Below are 16,832 nucleotides of genomic sequence, written 5' to 3'. Positions count from 1 at the left end.
GAGCCAAGATTCCCCACCCCCATCAAATTCAGGAACTCCTTTCCATTACTGTATGAGTTGATACTGTCTAAATTACATACATGTTTACTCATAGCCCATAAGTTACTAAAGCACCAGTTACAAAATAGAATGCGCTCTTGTATTTTTCAGATTAAAAAGGCTGATTGACCAAGAAACTGAGTCCCAGGAGAAGAAGGAGCAAGAAAAAGAGAAGAGGGTCACTGCCCTGAAAGAGGAGCTGACCAAACTGAAGTCTTTTGCTTTGATGGTGGTGGACGAACAACAAAGGCTGACGGCACAACTTGCCCTGCAAAGACAGAAAATCCAGGACCTAACCACAAGTGCAAAGGAAACACATGCAAAACTAGCCCTTGCTGAAGCCAGAGCTCAGGAAGAAGAACAGAAGGCAACCAGACTAGAGAACGAACTGCAAACGCAGACCACAAAATTTCACCAGAACCAAGAAACAATTATGGCGAAGCTCACCAATGAGGACAGCCAAAATCGCCAGCTTCGACAAAAGCTGGCAGCACTCAGCCGGCAAATTGATGAGTTAGAAGAGACAAACAGGTCTTTACGAAAAGCAGAAGAAGAGCTGCAAGATATAAAAGAAAAAATTAACAAGGGAGAATATGGAAACTCTAGTATCATGGCTGAGGTGGAGGAGCTCAGGAAACGTGTGCTAGAAATGGAAGGGAAGGATGAAGAGCTCATAAAAATGGAGGAGCAGTGCAGAGATCTCAATAAGAGGCTAGAAAAGGAAACATCACAGAGTAAAGACTTTAAAATTGAGGTTGAAAAACTCAATAAAAGGATTATGGCTCTGGAAAAATTAGAAGATGCTTTCAGCAAAAGCAAACAAGAGTGCTACTCGCTGAAATGCAATTTGGAAAAAGAAAGGATGACCACAAAGCAACTGTCTCAGGAACTAGAGAGTTTAAAGATAAGGATCAAAGAGCTGGAAGCCATTGAAAGTCGTCTGGAAAAGACAGAATTCACCTTAAAAGAGGATTTAACTAAATTGAAAACATTAACTGTGATGCTGGTAGATGAACGGAAAACAATGAGTGAAAAATTAAAGCAAACTGAAGATAAGTTACAAGCTGCTGCTTCTCAGCTTCAAGTGGAGCAAAATAAAGTGACAACAGTTACTGAGAAGTTAATTGAGGAAACTAAAAGGGCACTGAAGTCCAAAACTGATGTGGAAGAGAAAATGTACAGTGTAACCAAAGAGAGAGATGATCTAAAAAACAAACTGAAGGCAGAAGAAGAGAAAGGAAATGATCTCCTGTCCAAGGTTAATGTGTTGAAAAATAGGCTTCAATCCCTGGAAGCAATTGAGAAAGATTTCCCAAAAAACAAATTAAATCAGGATTCTGGTAAATCCACAATAGCATTACACCAAGAGAACAATAAGATTAAAGAGCTTTCTCAAGAAGTGGATAGACTGAAACTGAAGTTAAAGGATATGAAAGCCATCGAGGATGACCTCATGAAAACAGAAGATGAGTACGAGACTCTGGAACGAAGGTATGCTAATGAACGTGACAAAGCTCAATTTTTATCTGAAGAGCTGGAGCATGTTAAAATGGAACTTGCCAAGTACAAGTTAGCAGAAAAGACAGAGTCCAGCCATGAACAATGGCTTTTCAAAAGGCTTCAAGAAGAAGAAGCTAAGTCAGGTCACCTCTCAAGAGAAGTGGATGCACTGAAAGAGAAAATTCATGAATACATGGCGACTGAGGACCTGATATGTCACCTCCAGGGAGATCACTCAGTTCTGCAAAAGAAGCTCAACCAACAAGAGAACAGGAACAGAGATCTAGGAAGAGAGATTGAAAACCTCACTAAAGAGTTAGAGCGGTATCGTCACTTCAGTAAGAGCCTCCGGCCCAGTCTCAACGGAAGAAGAATCTCTGACCCTCAAGTATTTTCTAAAGAAGTTCAGACAGAAGCAGTAGACAGTGAGCCACCTGATTATAAGAGCCTCATTCCTCTGGAACGAGCAGTCATCAATGGTCAGTTATATGAGGAGAGTGAGGACCAGGATGAGGACCCTAATGAGGAGGAGTCTGTGCTTTCCTTCAAATGCAACTCATCTACTCCCTGTCCTGTTAACAGGAAGCTCTGGATTCCTTGGATGAAGTCCAAGGAGGGCCATCCTCAGAATGGCAAAATACAGACTAAACCCAATGGCAGCTTCGTGCAACCCGGAGATTTAGTCCTCAGCCACACACCTGGGCAGCCACTTCACATAAAGGTTACTCCAGACCATGTCCAAAACACAGCCACTCTTGAAATCACAAGTCCGACCACAGAGGGTCCTCACTCTTACACAAGCACTGCAGTGATACCAAACTGTGGCACCCCAAAGCAAAGGATCACCATCCTCCAAAATGCCTCCATAACACCAGTGAAATCAAAAACCTCTGCTGAAGGCCTGATGAATTTAGAGCAAGGCATGTCCCCAATTACCATGGCAACCTTTGCCAGGGCACAGACCCCAGAGTCCTGTGGTTCTATAACTCCAGAAAGGACAATGTCACCTATTCAGGTTTTGGCTGTTACTGGTTCAGCTAGCTCCCCTGAGCAGGGACGCTCTCCTGAGCCGATAGAAATCAGTGCCAAGCACGCAATTTTCAGAGTCTCCCCTGACCGGCAGTCATCATGGCAGTTTCAACGTTCAAACAGTAACAGTTCAAGTGTGATAACTACTGAGGATAATAAAATCCACATTCACTTAGGAAGTCCTTACATGCAAGCTGTAGCCAGCCCCGTGAGACCTGCCAGCCCTTCAACACCACTGCAGGATAACAGAACTCAAGGCTTAACTAATGGGGCACTAAACAAAGCCACCAATAAAGTCACCAGCAGTATTACTATCACACCAACAGCCACACCTCTTCCTCGACAATCACAAATTACAGTAAGTAACATATATAACTGACGACCCTTCCTTATCCGGTTTATACTGATATTATTGCAAGGAACTCAGTCCTTTTTAATTATCCCTCCACATCCCCCCAAAGACTGCTGAACTTGTACTTTGGGAAGGTTTATGCATGAACTATCCAAGAGTATCTGAAACTAACTAAGTGTTGCCTGCATAGTCATATCAAGTGTGCACTTACTGTGTATCTTTTCATTTACATACCCTGTATGGAAAATATTTAGTCTGCACTTGTTTAAATACATCTTTATGTATTTCATTTTCCATAACTCACATTAATTTGACTGCAACTTGTCTTGGTGAAATACTTTAACATTATAAAGCAGTAAATAATTTGTTATTTTTACCATTGCTTGCTGAATTTTCTTTTGGTCATTCTGTGTGTGTGTGTTTTTTTGCATGTATAATAGAATTTTATTTCCTGTTTATAATGTCTATTCATTCTTCATTAAAAACAAACAGGATCTATTTCCCATTTATAGTCAACTTCTGATCACGTATTAGAGGAGAAGGAAGTAGTTGAAATAAATAAAATTTTATGGCTCTTTAATTTCAAGGTGAACTACAAGATCTCACAGGAGCAAACTTGACTTCACGCTTGAGATGTATCCTAATATCCCTGGTGCCCAGCACAGTATTTAGCACATATTAGGAATTTAGGAACTTAATAAAATGCTTACTCATAATTGCTGAATAAAATAATATTAATTTGCTTTTGTGAACATGTATGAGCTGAGGCATGTCAGGTGAAAGTAAAAAGTGTGTTAGGAAGCCAGAAAAAGCACATTTGCAAACACAAGTTACCTTGACAATGAACAGTAGACTGTCTTTCTACCATACATTAAAAATCCCCTTAAAATGTTTGTCTACATCTAAACCTAGAATCAGCCACTAAAACACATGCTCTTGAACACTCTGCTTCGAACCAAAAATGTCATTATTGTTCCTTTCTTCTATTTGGCTCCCAGAACAGTTTGAATTACTTAAGGTAGCTGCTTCCTACCTTGCTTGTTAGTGGTCTGCATTCAGAAGCTTAAACTTAATTGTAGGTTGTTGCACTTTTTTTTTTTAACCTCCCAACAAGCAAATAAAAAGCAAAGATAGTTACAAACATAAGTTATAGAAAAGGCATATTTTTTAAAATACTGCATGTTAGTTGAGGAAGTTTCTTCTGTGATTATTGTTACGTGATTTTCAAGGTAGGTGAGAAATACTCAGTAATCCTTAAAAAAAAATAAAAGCATCCTAGGAATTCTGATACTGAGACTGTCAGCATAATCTGTACCTCTGTAGCAGAGAACAACAGCTTTCAGAGGAACATTTCATATTACAAATCTGGTCCCCAAGCCACATTCCAAAAACATGATTTCAGACAAAGTAGCTCACTGCCATTTTCCCTTTTCCAACCTCATAACTGTTAATTCAGTGTGGTCAATTTTATTGCCAGTTATTGATTTTAAACACAATTCATTTAGACACCCAGGAAAACTGTGAAGATCTTTAGAAGTAAGAGGCATCTTTCACAATTATCCTCCTTTCTCTGCAAAATCAATTTCATGATAGCAAAGCAAGGATTTGTTGACAGAAACACTTCCATGGTGATGAACTGCAACACCAACACTGTGGGCTTGCATCATCATTAAATAAATTTGGATGAAAGCTGAGGTTAGTGATGAATGAGAAAGCTTCTGTTTAAACACATTTATCTTGGGAATCGGCAGTGACCCAACTGTATTACAAAATACATGACAGTCTAAATGTTTTCCAAAACTGTTTTTATTTTTACGTTACCTTGGATTAGAACTTTAGAAGAAACTACAACTGTTATTTTACATCTTTTAAAGTAGACACTGATAATGTTGCTACATGGGATATCTTTTAAGATAATAATAAAGAGAGTACATATACAGTTTTGGTGAACAGTGATCAACTAATAAAAAACAGAAATAGTTTATAATCAACTAATAATAAACAGAAACTGGAAAGAATTAAAATACAAAGTCTTCTCAGCACGTACCAGCTTTTGTCACATAATGACACGAACAGAAAACACACTGGATGGATGAAGAGGCAGAGGCGATGACCTGAGGGACTCCTGTCACCCCTGGGTTCCTCCCAGCTGCCCCAAGTACTGAGGAAAAGATCCATTTTTGGCACACTTGTAACTAAGAGTTTGAGAGGCTCTGGACCATTCATTAGTTGCACTGTCTTGTAAGGATTTTATATAATAAAGTTAATATCCCAAGTCCTGTGCTCTATGATTATAACGCACAAATTCTCATTTCATCATCCTGCTCCAGATATTAACTACAAATAGGCTTCCCAAGTAATTTAATATTATTGGAAATCCACCTGACTTTCAAGGAGCTGAACCTCTTTTAGAGGTTCCTCTACTAGGACTACTTCAGTGTAACAATTCATATCCACATGAAAATTTATTAACACTGTTGTATTAATAACATATATAGATTACTAAAAGTGCTACTAATCAAAGTTTATGGTAAAGAGAGCATCATCTCTTTAAAAAGTTTCTTTTCCATAAAATCATACAAAGAACGACACAGACTAGATTATTGGGCTTTAACTTCAAAAATAATCCTTCATAACTCTGTGTGCTTGTGTGTGCATATGTGTATGTGGAGTTCCAGGACTTTCTTTTTATTTCACATAAAATCACAGACAAACCCTGAAAATTAGGAAGGAGAGAGGAAATGTCACTGGAAAATCTTCATATGAGATATGTGAAAGTGGAGGGTTGTGTTCTTGATGAAAAGAAGGCCCTTAAGAGGGTCATAGGAGACATGACTATTTCTATAAACATCTGAAAAAATATCTTCCTTTCATTTCATCTGAGGTCCTAGCTTCAGAACCAAGATTCATTTACTCAGTCCCTGATCCTTTTAACTTTTTGAGCTGCAGCATTCTATCACAGTTTTGAATGATTTTTTTTGTGACATTTTATTTTATTTTGTCATTTTATTTTAATGACATTCTTCTTGCCTTTTAAGACCATTTGCAAAGCTTTCCCAAGGAGGCCACTGCTAACTCATCCTTACAAGAAGGACATTGTACATTACAACAACTGGATCTTTACATACAAAGGAAAGTCTCTTTATGTGTTCAAGATGATGACAGGATTATATAAATTCTATCAGTAGTTATAGAGTTTCTACAACTACATTTCAGAATGCCACGACATTAGGCAAAGGATAAACTAGATTGCACTGTGAGATGACCATAAAAGGGGTATTTAATTTAAAATTTTTAGACTTGTAGTATAAGGATTCTGTGATCTTTATTGACTAAAATATAACTCCACACAAAAACATTTTTCACAGCTGTTTTGATTCTTAATCTTTACCAAGTGAGTCTCCTTTGAAACTTGTTAGACAAAGGCAGGGAGAGAGCTTTAATAACACACTAGTTTCCCTACATGTTGGCCTCTGATGTTGTCTTTTCCTCCAGATAATCATTTTGCTTTGAAATCCTAAGAGAGAAAGTAATTAGGCAATAATGCATGCCCAAAACAATAGGATCTACATTTCTCAAAGTAAAATTCAAAACACATTATGAAAATCCCCTGATGTCCCACCCAGGGCTATCAAATCCCAATCTCTGAGGGTAGAGCCCAGGAAGCTGCATTGTTTAACAAGTTCCTCTGCTGATTACTATGTACCTAAAGAAGGAATTGGGCTTCCCAGGCAGCACTGATGGTGAAGAACCCACCTGCCAATGCAGGAGACATAAGAGACACAGGTCTGATCCTTGGGTCAGGAAGATCCCCTGGAGAAGAGCAAGGCAACCCACTCCAGTATTCTTGCCTGGAGAATCCCATGGATAGAGGAGCCTGGTAGGCTACAGTCCATAGCACTGCAAAGAGTTCGACATGACTAAAGCCCCTCAGCACACACACACACAAAGAAGGAATTCCATTGTTTTCGACATTTCTATTGATATATTGATAAACACTAGCAAATACTTCTGACTCTAGTCTTGCTCTTATCAGAATGAATTACACCTGTTTCAGGAAGTGTGACCATTCCACCCTCTAGTGGCTGGCATAACAAACAGATGGCTTATTCTCCAGGTTTTCTTTTTATTCAAAAGAAGAGCTCAATAGAAACTGCCATCTTATAAGGTGGGAAGGTTCCCAGTTTTACAACAGTAGCAAAGCAAAGATGTCTGAATCTTTGAGCAGTAGCAGGCTGTCTGACAACTACAAGCTCTGTTTCACCTTCAGGTCCCTGGGCCTCAACATAACCCTACAAGCATTTCTTGGGAATGGTCCAGAACACACATTAAAGAGAGCAGTTTGGATGAGCCAAAACAAAGGACTCCATTCACCTTAGGCCACAGTGAAGCAAATCCAAGAAAGAATAAGGAAGATAAGTGGTTCAATAAAATCCCCAGACCTTAAAACTCCTTAAAACTCATTTTCATTTAGATTAAGCTCCAAGTCCTCTCCTTTGCAACTGGTGGATCCTTCTACTATGCAGTCAGAGCAGGCACCCCCAAAGGCACGGCTGTAGGATAAAGAATCCTTAGGGAGCTGAGCAAGTCAACCAGCTAACACACTTCTAAGTACCTTATAATCTGATAATAAATTAATGCTGTTCATATGGCAACACATACAAATCTGTCAATATTCTATCAGGATACCAGGTTTTATAACAGTTAGAATAGTGCCATAAAAATGTAATCTGGGCTAACCTTTAGCACTGCAGTCAGCAATCTGACAGATAATCCTCTTGTGGCCTCATTTTAAAATTTATTTTTGTCACAAAATTATTGGTCAAGAGAAATAAAATTTATCTAGTTATGTGAGATAATTTTTTTGAAAGCCTGAAAGTTTTATTTTAGTGAGTTCATTTCTCCCCCATAGCCAAATGGTTCTGTATGATATTTTTGTGAGGTTACCTAAAACAGACCCTTTTTTTTGCCTATCAGTTTTGTTTTTTTTTCAAAGGCTAGTCATCTCTGAATAATCAACAATAGGCCCTACAGACCTACAAAGGCTGTCTCACTCTCTGCCATTCTTCAGGCCTCTGGAAGGGTAGAGTAGGTTTACTGACATAGCACCCCTGTCTCAGTGACATGCACAGCATCTCAGCATTAGTGTCTCCTCTTCAAAGAACCACAAGGGACACAATGCATCAATCCACTGACAGTGACAAACGGAACAGGGCGGGTACTAAGGAGAAAGATTCACTGTCCTCCAAGAGCTTCCTACGTCTGGAATACAGAGAGAAGAATCTTGAACCAGACTAAAACAAGCCTCAAAGCAACTTTAAAAATCTGTGCTGAGGAGTTTCATTGCAAAAGGCTTGCTTCTACTAATTTGATAGATAGGCCTGGAGCACATGCATATTTGAACATTTTTATTTGTATTAATACCTTTTACCTTTGTCTCTTTCAAAGATACCATACTACAAACCAGCATTTTCAGATGAGCTTTCCATTCTTCACATGCCTTTGGAAGAAATACAGAGAACACTAGACAACCAACCAACTTTGCTTTGGTTGGCAAAATGGGGGAAAGGTGGGTTTCAGCAGGAAATAACCCTTAGGTTATTTCCTAAGAACTTGGGAAATAACCCTTTACTGTTTAGAACTTTCTAAAGTCTCCTCTGAGGAGTTTCAGTCCCATTTGTATTAGCTTATAATCACAAGTGATTCTATGTCTTCTATGAGGATACAAGCACCATTCATTCCTCAACAAATCACTTACAGAATGAACCCACAGACATTTATGAAACACCTAATATTTACTCATTGCTGTGCAAGACAGCTATGCAGGTGATGAGACTTAGAATCTAAGGCAAGAGTTGAGAACTACCTTAAAAGGTACTTAAGAGCACACCACAGAAAAGGAATCCTATAGAGAGCAAGTTCTACAGGCCTTTGGAGGAGGAGGAGATTACCCTGGACAGGGCTCACAGGTCAGGTTTCAGACACAGATATGATCTGACTGGAGGAGAGGTAGCTTTCTGCGAGAGAAGGAAAACTGGGATAGAGATTCTAGGAGGATCTCAGAGCAGAGGTGAGGGGGCAGGCAGGAGAGCAGAAAACCAGCATTCAAGGAACAGTGAGTGATGAAGTGTGGCTGATGTCGGCACGGCTGGGGAGTGGTCACAAAGAGTTGGACACAACTGAGCGACTGAACAACAAGATGCAAAGGGCACAGTACTGTCAGAACCTGAAGGTCCTTGACTACCATGCTAGGGGCACGCTGTCCTCAAAGAAGTTCTCTGGGTAGTGAGATCAGAGAAAACTAATGCTTTATACACTGTTATTTTATTTCATAATAACCCTGTAAAGTGGATATCATCACAATTTTAGAGATGAAGCTGTCTCAGCGCAAGGGGGAAGCATAATAAATCACATCTAATCCTGCTCAGAACACAGACAGGGCACCTAACATCAGCTGCCTGCGCTCTGCCTAACAGTCTGCCACTTCAGCCAGAACACTGGGAACACGCCTGCATACACACACGTCTGTGTGTACACACACCCTGCCTCCTCTCCGCTGCTCTACCTGGAGAGAATTCTCTGCTCCAATCTAGTGATCTACAGCGAAAGGTCTGGCTCAAGCCTGACCTTCTGAAACCTTCCAGGATCACTACAGATGAGAGCAGTAATCTGCCTCCTCTTTCACCTCCTCCCATCTGCAGACCACTGTTAAGAGATAATGAAGGTGAAAGCCAAGCCCCACACCAATGGGCAGGCATGGGGAAGACTGACTGGGGATGATGCTGTGGATAGAAGATGGGAGAAAGCAAGACCAAGGAGAGGTACAAGTTGTCAGGGAGCACTAAAGCTGCAGTCCAAGCCCACTCTATCCTAAAACAGGTGTCTGTAAGCAAAGGCACAAACTCCAGGAGTGAAGAATGAATTTGCATAGGCTATCAGTCTGTGAAGAACAGAGGTACCTGATCTCCTCAGACGTGGCTGGAGTGAAAAGCATCAGAAATGAGTGACAATGATCCACAGAAGCAACATCACAACCACACACATCGAAGTTTATAAGCAGGTGGCCACACTGACAGTCCTGACAGTGACCCAAAACGTCCAGAGAAAGCAATCTAGGGATCAAGGTCTAGTCATCAAAAAGACAAGCACCACCAGCTTAGCCCAGAGGCGGTGAGACTTCTGCTTTTGCAGAACCCTAGAAAATCTTCCTGGGATGGCATACCCTAATTTAGGGTTTACATTTCTCAAGCAGCATCATGACTTACAAGGAAAGACTTAAGGTCCCAAAATCACTTTACAAAAAAAGAATTGTGAATTTCTTGAGCTCAGGGGGAGAAATGTTAGGGTTCAACCTTGCACGCGTGCATTTTCAGTCGCTTCAGTCATGTCCGACTCTTTGAGACCTCATGGACTGCAGCCTGCCAGGCTCCTCTGTCCATGGTATCCTCCAGGCAAGAATACTGGAGTGGGCAGCCATGCCGTCCTCCAGAGGATCGTCCTGACTCAGGAATCAAACCCACGTCTCCAGCATCTCCTGCACTGTAGGCAGATTCTTTACCCATTGAGCCACATGGGAAGCCCAGGGTTCAACCTTGTCAGTCTCTAAATTCTGCTTCCAATTCAGAATTAAATAACTGTAAACTTAGGGAGTTATCACAAACAAAATTGTCATTTTAGAGAAAAACCTTCAAGTTGATCTCCAAGTATCTCTCACAACAATTGCTGTTTAGTTGCTAAGTCGTGTCTGACTCTTTTTGCAACCCCATTGACTGTATCCTGCCAGGCTCCTCTGTCCCTGGGCTTTTCCAGGCAAGAATACTGGAGTGGGTTGCCATTTCCTTCTCCAGGGGATCTTCCAGACTCAGGGACTGAAGCCGGATCTCCTGCATTGCAGGCAGACGCTTTACCATCTGAGCCACCAGGGAAGCTGAGCTACCAGGGAAGCCCCTGGAAACAATAAGTGCACATAAAGACCTGCTTCAGTGCAGCCACTCAAAGCAACTCCTCAAGAACAAATTACCAGCCTTTACAATGTAGTCAGTTGGCTGCTTTTTGCCCCTTCTCTTTATTCTTTAAAAAAGAGCTATTACTTTTCTGTTTTCTGTCTTTTAATGGTGTTCTTGCTTAAATTCACTGATACCAGTCAGTTTTGAGGCCTCAGAGAAGTATCATTTTATAGAAAGAGGAGTTAACGAAAAACTGCAACAGATCCCTAAAGAGTCCATTACATGACAAACATTTAAACACGTGACGGGTCCCTTCAGGGTAGCAGGGATCACTCTGAGAAGGACGATCTCTCTCACAGTGACAGACACAAGCAGCACAATTTTTTATATAAAACTTTATTCTGATTATAATAATGCATATATATTGCAAAAATTTTAGAAAATATAAAAAATGCTGCCAGAGTTGCTGATTTTAGCTTCTAAGAAGCATAATGAGAGGACTAGGGAGAACAATGGACAATTAGTACTATTTTCTTAGGCCAACTTATCAACTATGGCTCTATTCCAGGCGTTCTCAGACTGCCAATGAGGAAGGAAATGCGCTACAGGGGGACCATCCTGTAATTACTGAACACCCCTGTGCTAAGGAGTGGCAGACCTCCTCAGAGACTGCAAGTTTAAGTAATCTGTCTGTTCAGCCCAAACATAATGGCCCAGGGGCCAGCCTGGTAACTACAGGAGAGGGGCAGGGTTTCCCTCCTCTCAGAGAGCCAATCAATGCTTGGAAAATGGCTCAATCACTGTGCATTGTTCAAGGACTGGAAAGAAACATCTCCTTAGAGGGCTGCTCTCAGAACTAGTCACACTCTTACCAATTAGTAAGACAAGCAGCCTTGTAGAGGGAATGTGGGCATAAAACTCACCTCTCAGACTCTGGGAAAAGTATACAGAAGTACCCACGGTGGGAGAAGGAAAAAGTGGCAGGTGAAGAGGAATCACATTTTCTCCCTGGGCTGTCTCAACCACTTGAATGGTATCAGCAGTTTTTCTAGGAAGATTCTCAAAGCAGCATCTCCAAGTTTTCAATGCCTACTAAACAGCTGCACATGGAAGATGGGACTACACTTCAAACCTGGCATGTGCCCACAAGCCTGGGCTCTGTCCCTCTTGGATCACTCTCTGGATTGCTTTGTCTCACTTCTGGTAGTGGTCCACCACCTTCCCCTGTCACCCAGGGTCAACATCTGAGTCCTGTTCTCCACTTCTCTGCTCATCCTCTAGATCCAGCTGACCACTCTGCCCTGGTATTTCTCCCTCTGCCCTCTCTCTTTTATTTGTGCTAGTACTCCCCAAAACCAGACTTCAGAACAGATGCTACTGTAAAATAGTTCAACTATTGCATTTAACCCCACACCTCTAATCCAACCTTCACCTGTGTTGCTGGTGATCTATCTACAACACTGTCCTGACCAAGGCAATTCTCCAGTCCCTCACCTCAAAACTGTACTTGCTTGGCACTTAAATTACTGAGTGGCCCAAATCCAAACTTCCAGTCAGGCCTCCATCTGTCACCTCCTCTCCCTCTGAAACTCTGGACAGAATGTGCGCCCTCCCCAGGACACTGCACTGATCATCTCCTCACACACCATCAGGCCTTCTCACACTATGCCTTTGCTCATGCTCTTCCTCGGACAATAATGCTCTTCTTTCTTTGTTCCTTTACTGAAGTCTTCCTCCTACCTCAAGTGTCAATCCCTTCAGAAAATTATTTTTCTCAATTTTCCTCTGAGTTTCCAAAACATTTGTTTATACTTTTATTATAGCACTTAATTTTGCCTCATTATAGTCTTTTGTCACCCCTCTTACACTATAATGCTATAATCTCTTGAGAGTAAGAATAAGCTGTCATTTATTTTTTGAAACTCTCATATCAATATTTCTCAAAATGCAGTCACTGATCGCATTTATCAGAATTACCAAGTCCTCCACAGATTTCCGCACACGCAGACCTGTGAAACCCAAAGCAAGGGATCCGCATCTTAACAAGCTGCCTGGCTCACTCTTGGGCTTATGGAAGCTAAGGACCACTGAGCTACATTATCCAGGGCTTACGCACTGCTGGCGACAGGTGCTGAGCAAAAGCGCACAGGTCTAACAACACACCTGGGGGCCACAGTGGACTTGCATTCGTTGTTTTCATAGAATCACTGAATGTCAGGGCCAAAGGACTTTATAGATGGTATAACGGCTTCATTTTTTGAACAATTAAAAGCAAAGGACAGGATAGAATATGTTTTCAAATAAACTCTAAAAAAGAAAGACAATGACTAGACTAAGTCGGATGAGGACAGAAAAGGATGGTGAAGGTTTTCTGGGCCAGAGGCGGTGAGAAACGCAGCCCAGTAACTGGCACTGCCCGGTCAGCCGCTGCAACCGCTGAGCAGTGTGTGTCCAAGGACTGACTGGAGAAGTGGGGGAGCAGGAGACCAAGCGAAAAAGAAGAAATGTGAAATAACCACAGAGGACAAGTTATCGTTATGGTCAAGAAATGAGTACCTTAAGAACAGATATAAAGAAAAAGACAAATAAAAAAGAAAAGAGCAAAGATAATAATGCTGACATTAGTAAAAACTGGCACTTTGGACGCGCCAGGGACTTTCCTACACAGTATCTCTACCCGCTAAGGAACTTGCAAGTAGGCCGTCTAACCCTAAGGGTTACAAGATGAGGAAGCTAAGGTCGGCCACAGGCTGACAGGCTTGTTCAAGAACACACAGACAGTGGTGGCAGGACCAGAAGAGACCCACCCAGGTCTATCTGGCTCCACAGCCAGCTCTAGTCACTAACCCAAGGCTGTTGTAAAATACAAGCTGGAGAATGATTTTAAAAGTTACATGGGTGTATATGAGGGGATGAGAAAGAGGGGAGTGGATACTAAAACAGAAGAAAAAGAAAAAAGAGCTGAGGTGAAAAGCCTGACAGATGAATAAAAAGAAAGCGGATAAATAAAACAGTTCCAGGTTAGTATACTTTAACATTCTGTTATGGGAGGCTATGTGTCTGGACACAAAAATGGAAGTAACTAGGTTGGGAAGGATTTTTGAAAACTGTACTTCAATGCTTATTCTTGTACTACCCATGGTGTAATTACCACAGAAAGACTGGGAGGTGACTAGGTACAACCACAAACCATGTTACATTATAAAATGAAGGCATCAATTTCCTCTAGCCTTCACCTCAGAAACTGGACAACTCTTAAATATAAGTCACAGCACTGTAGTTCTATTTAAAACCAAATGTTCTCTCACAAGACATTAGTGGGAATGAGCTAATGAAACTACAGAGTATCCTTTTGAAGGACTGTTTGCCATATAAAACTAAAATTTTAGTGACCAAGTTTTATTGTATAATGAGGAAGTTCTCAGAAAATCAAGAGAAAAAAGCCAAAGCAGCATATGAAATTCTGGGCTATCTGCCAGATTCATTATCTGTTGTTTCCTTTAAAAAAAAAAAAAAATTGGCAATGATTTACCAAACAATACAAAAGACAAAATAAGGCAATAATATTCCAAAGACATTTTTTCTCAATTTAGCATTTCCTTCTTTTCATCACCATATCCATCATCATTACTTATGTACTTTCCCATAAACAGAGATAAAAACAAAAATAAAAAACACTGCCATTCTGATAACACCAGGGCCTTGACCAAGCATTCCAGAGCCGGGTCCCTAAGTGAGTCAGGCAGCCCTGAATCCGCCCCTCCCTTGTCTACCCCAGTGACCATAGATGAAAACGACTCAAGGTCTCTGCAAGTCCTGAGCCTTTCAACCTCTAGAGTTAAAGGTGTAATGAGGGGCCCTGCAGTCCCTGGAGTCAAGAACACTCCTGAGGGAACACAGCTTTCTTATACAATATGTTGCCAATACATCTCCAAAAAGTTCAAAGTACTTACAAATTAATTTCATTTAGAGGAAAGGAAACATCCTGATTCCAGCTGTAAAACTAGGATCTGATAGTTTCCTCATACAAGGAAACTAATTTTGTTCTGGTGTTTGCCCTCCAAGATAGTGTGAAAGAGAACAAGGATCAAGTAGAAATTGGATTGCAGAATTGAGATTTTGAATAAAACATTTTCACCTTTCAGTACTTCTTTTGGTCACTAAGGCTCGCTGCCATCTAATAACTTGCTATAATCACAATCATATAGACAGCTCGGTTTCTTTTAAGAACCTACAGGGTAAACAAGGTAAAATTTTAAGAACTTAACGAATTCTCCTTTTCTTTCTACTGTTACCTAAATATAAGTGAGGCCTCTGCCTCACTGAACTCAGCATCTTTCAAACTTGCAATCCATTCCAAACCCCAATCTCCATGTTAAACTGAGTTAAACATTAAAAAAAAAAAAAAACCCACAAACTTTTCTTCTATGAATGAGCTTTCCAACTTGCTTAATCTCCTCCAAGACATCTGCTTTCTGATGAAACCCAGAAACCGCCAATTCTTATTCACTGTGTGGTCTTAAAAGAGCCATATGCATCGATTCCTCTTGCAATATGGTCTCCAAATTTGGGTAAAGTTTTCTTGGAGCTATTTGACATAGTGTTCTATAAAAATGATCCAAGAGATGACACATTTTAAAGCTCTCTACCTCATTTACTGAAACATGTCCAAGTATAAAACTCATACAAACAAACAAACAAAAAATTGCTGCTTCTTTTTTTTTTTTTTAAGATTTGGGAATGAAATTTAGAGTTGTCCTAATAATACAACTAGCCTCTGCTGCCATCTAAAGGTAAAAACTATGAAGTGAGATCAAGAGTTATCAAGAAAACCAAAATTAACTTGCAGCATCAATGGTATACAAACAATGGAAACCCAATAACTTCCAGGCAGCTGAGCCTACCAATGACCATTCCAAGTCATGTTGTCTTTACAAACACGTATCAGTATAGCTCACCAGAAACAGGACCCATCAATACTGTCTTCAATATCGACTAGTTTATTGGACAGATTTCAGTTCTGAATAACCTGTGGTGCTCATTCCACATTCCTAGACAATCTGAGTCGGGAGATTTTGAGAAGGGATCTGGGCATCTGCAGTGCTGTAAAAGCCCCCCAGGTGGTTCTGATGAGCATCTAGGACCACCGGGCCATGAAACACTGGCCTTCTACAGTACGAAACCTCCCACAGCCAAGCAGACAAGAGTTCTAGGTAGAAAGAAACCTTAAAGCTTGTATCTAAATGAGACTCAACTATGGCAGTGTCTATCAAAGTATATCAGGCTGACCACCCTGCATCAGATAAATCACCTTGAGAGTTTATTAAAAATGTGGATTCCGGGGTGCATTCATAGACATTTAAATGAATTACAGTTCCCAGAGGTAACGTCCAAGAATCCACAATTTAAGTAGAATCCCAACACCGATTTTTGTACACTAGACAGGACAACCAATCTAAATCTTGACAAAGTAAAAGGACATCACTGAAACCTATTTTGTAGAGGCTATTATTAATGCTGTGGTTATAAGGTCAGCTGACTTACTCATGGTTTGCACAATATGTTGATATTCACAGAAATGTCCTGACCCTTTAAGTATTTCTTTCCTTTTTTATCCTTTAATATAACTTAGTGTGCTTTTTTAATTACATACTTATTAATTACAGAAAACGTAGGGAGTATAGAAGATATAAGAAAAATAAAAAACACTATAACTCCACTAACCAGAGTTAACCACTGATTTGTTGTTGTTCAGTCACTTAGTTGTGTCTCACCCTTTGTGACCCCAGGGACTGAAGCATGCCAGGCTTTCCTGTCTTCCCTATCTCCTGGAGTTTGCTGAGACTAATGTCCATTGAGTCTGTGATGCCATCCAACCATCTCATCCTCTGTCATCCCCTTCTCCTCCTGCCCTCAATCTTTCCCAGCATCACTGTCTTTTCCAATGAGTTGGCTCTTCGCATCAG

At 40.7% G+C, this 16,832-nt stretch overlaps 2 protein-coding genes across 5 annotated transcripts in view; one reads left to right on the top strand and one right to left on the bottom strand.

Moving 5' to 3' along the window:
• The window catches only part of CMSS1 (cms1 ribosomal small subunit homolog), a 372,626-nt gene that overhangs the window by 341,839 nt on the left and 13,955 nt on the right, over nt 1-16,832 (bottom strand). The window lies entirely within an intron of this gene.
• Nucleotides 1-16,832, top strand: part of FILIP1L (filamin A interacting protein 1 like) — a 293,470-nt gene that overhangs the window by 274,313 nt on the left and 2,325 nt on the right. For 2 of the 3 annotated variants that reach the window (XM_043448722.1, XM_043448723.1), the window contains one exon: nt 151-3,296. In XM_043448722.1, the coding sequence (XP_043304657.1) occupies nt 151-2,947 (2,797 nt within the window). In that variant the 3' untranslated portion in view covers nt 2,948-3,296. Of the gene's footprint in view, nt 1-150; nt 3,297-16,832 lie in introns of those variants that run through there. The other variant, XM_043448724.1, reaches the window with a different exon arrangement.

The sequence above is a fragment of the Cervus canadensis genome, chromosome 27, assembly GCF_019320065.1.
Source record: "Cervus canadensis isolate Bull #8, Minnesota chromosome 27, ASM1932006v1, whole genome shotgun sequence".
Lineage (NCBI taxonomy): Eukaryota > Metazoa > Chordata > Mammalia > Artiodactyla > Cervidae > Cervus > Cervus canadensis.
This window is presented reverse-complemented; position numbering and strand designations above follow the sequence as displayed.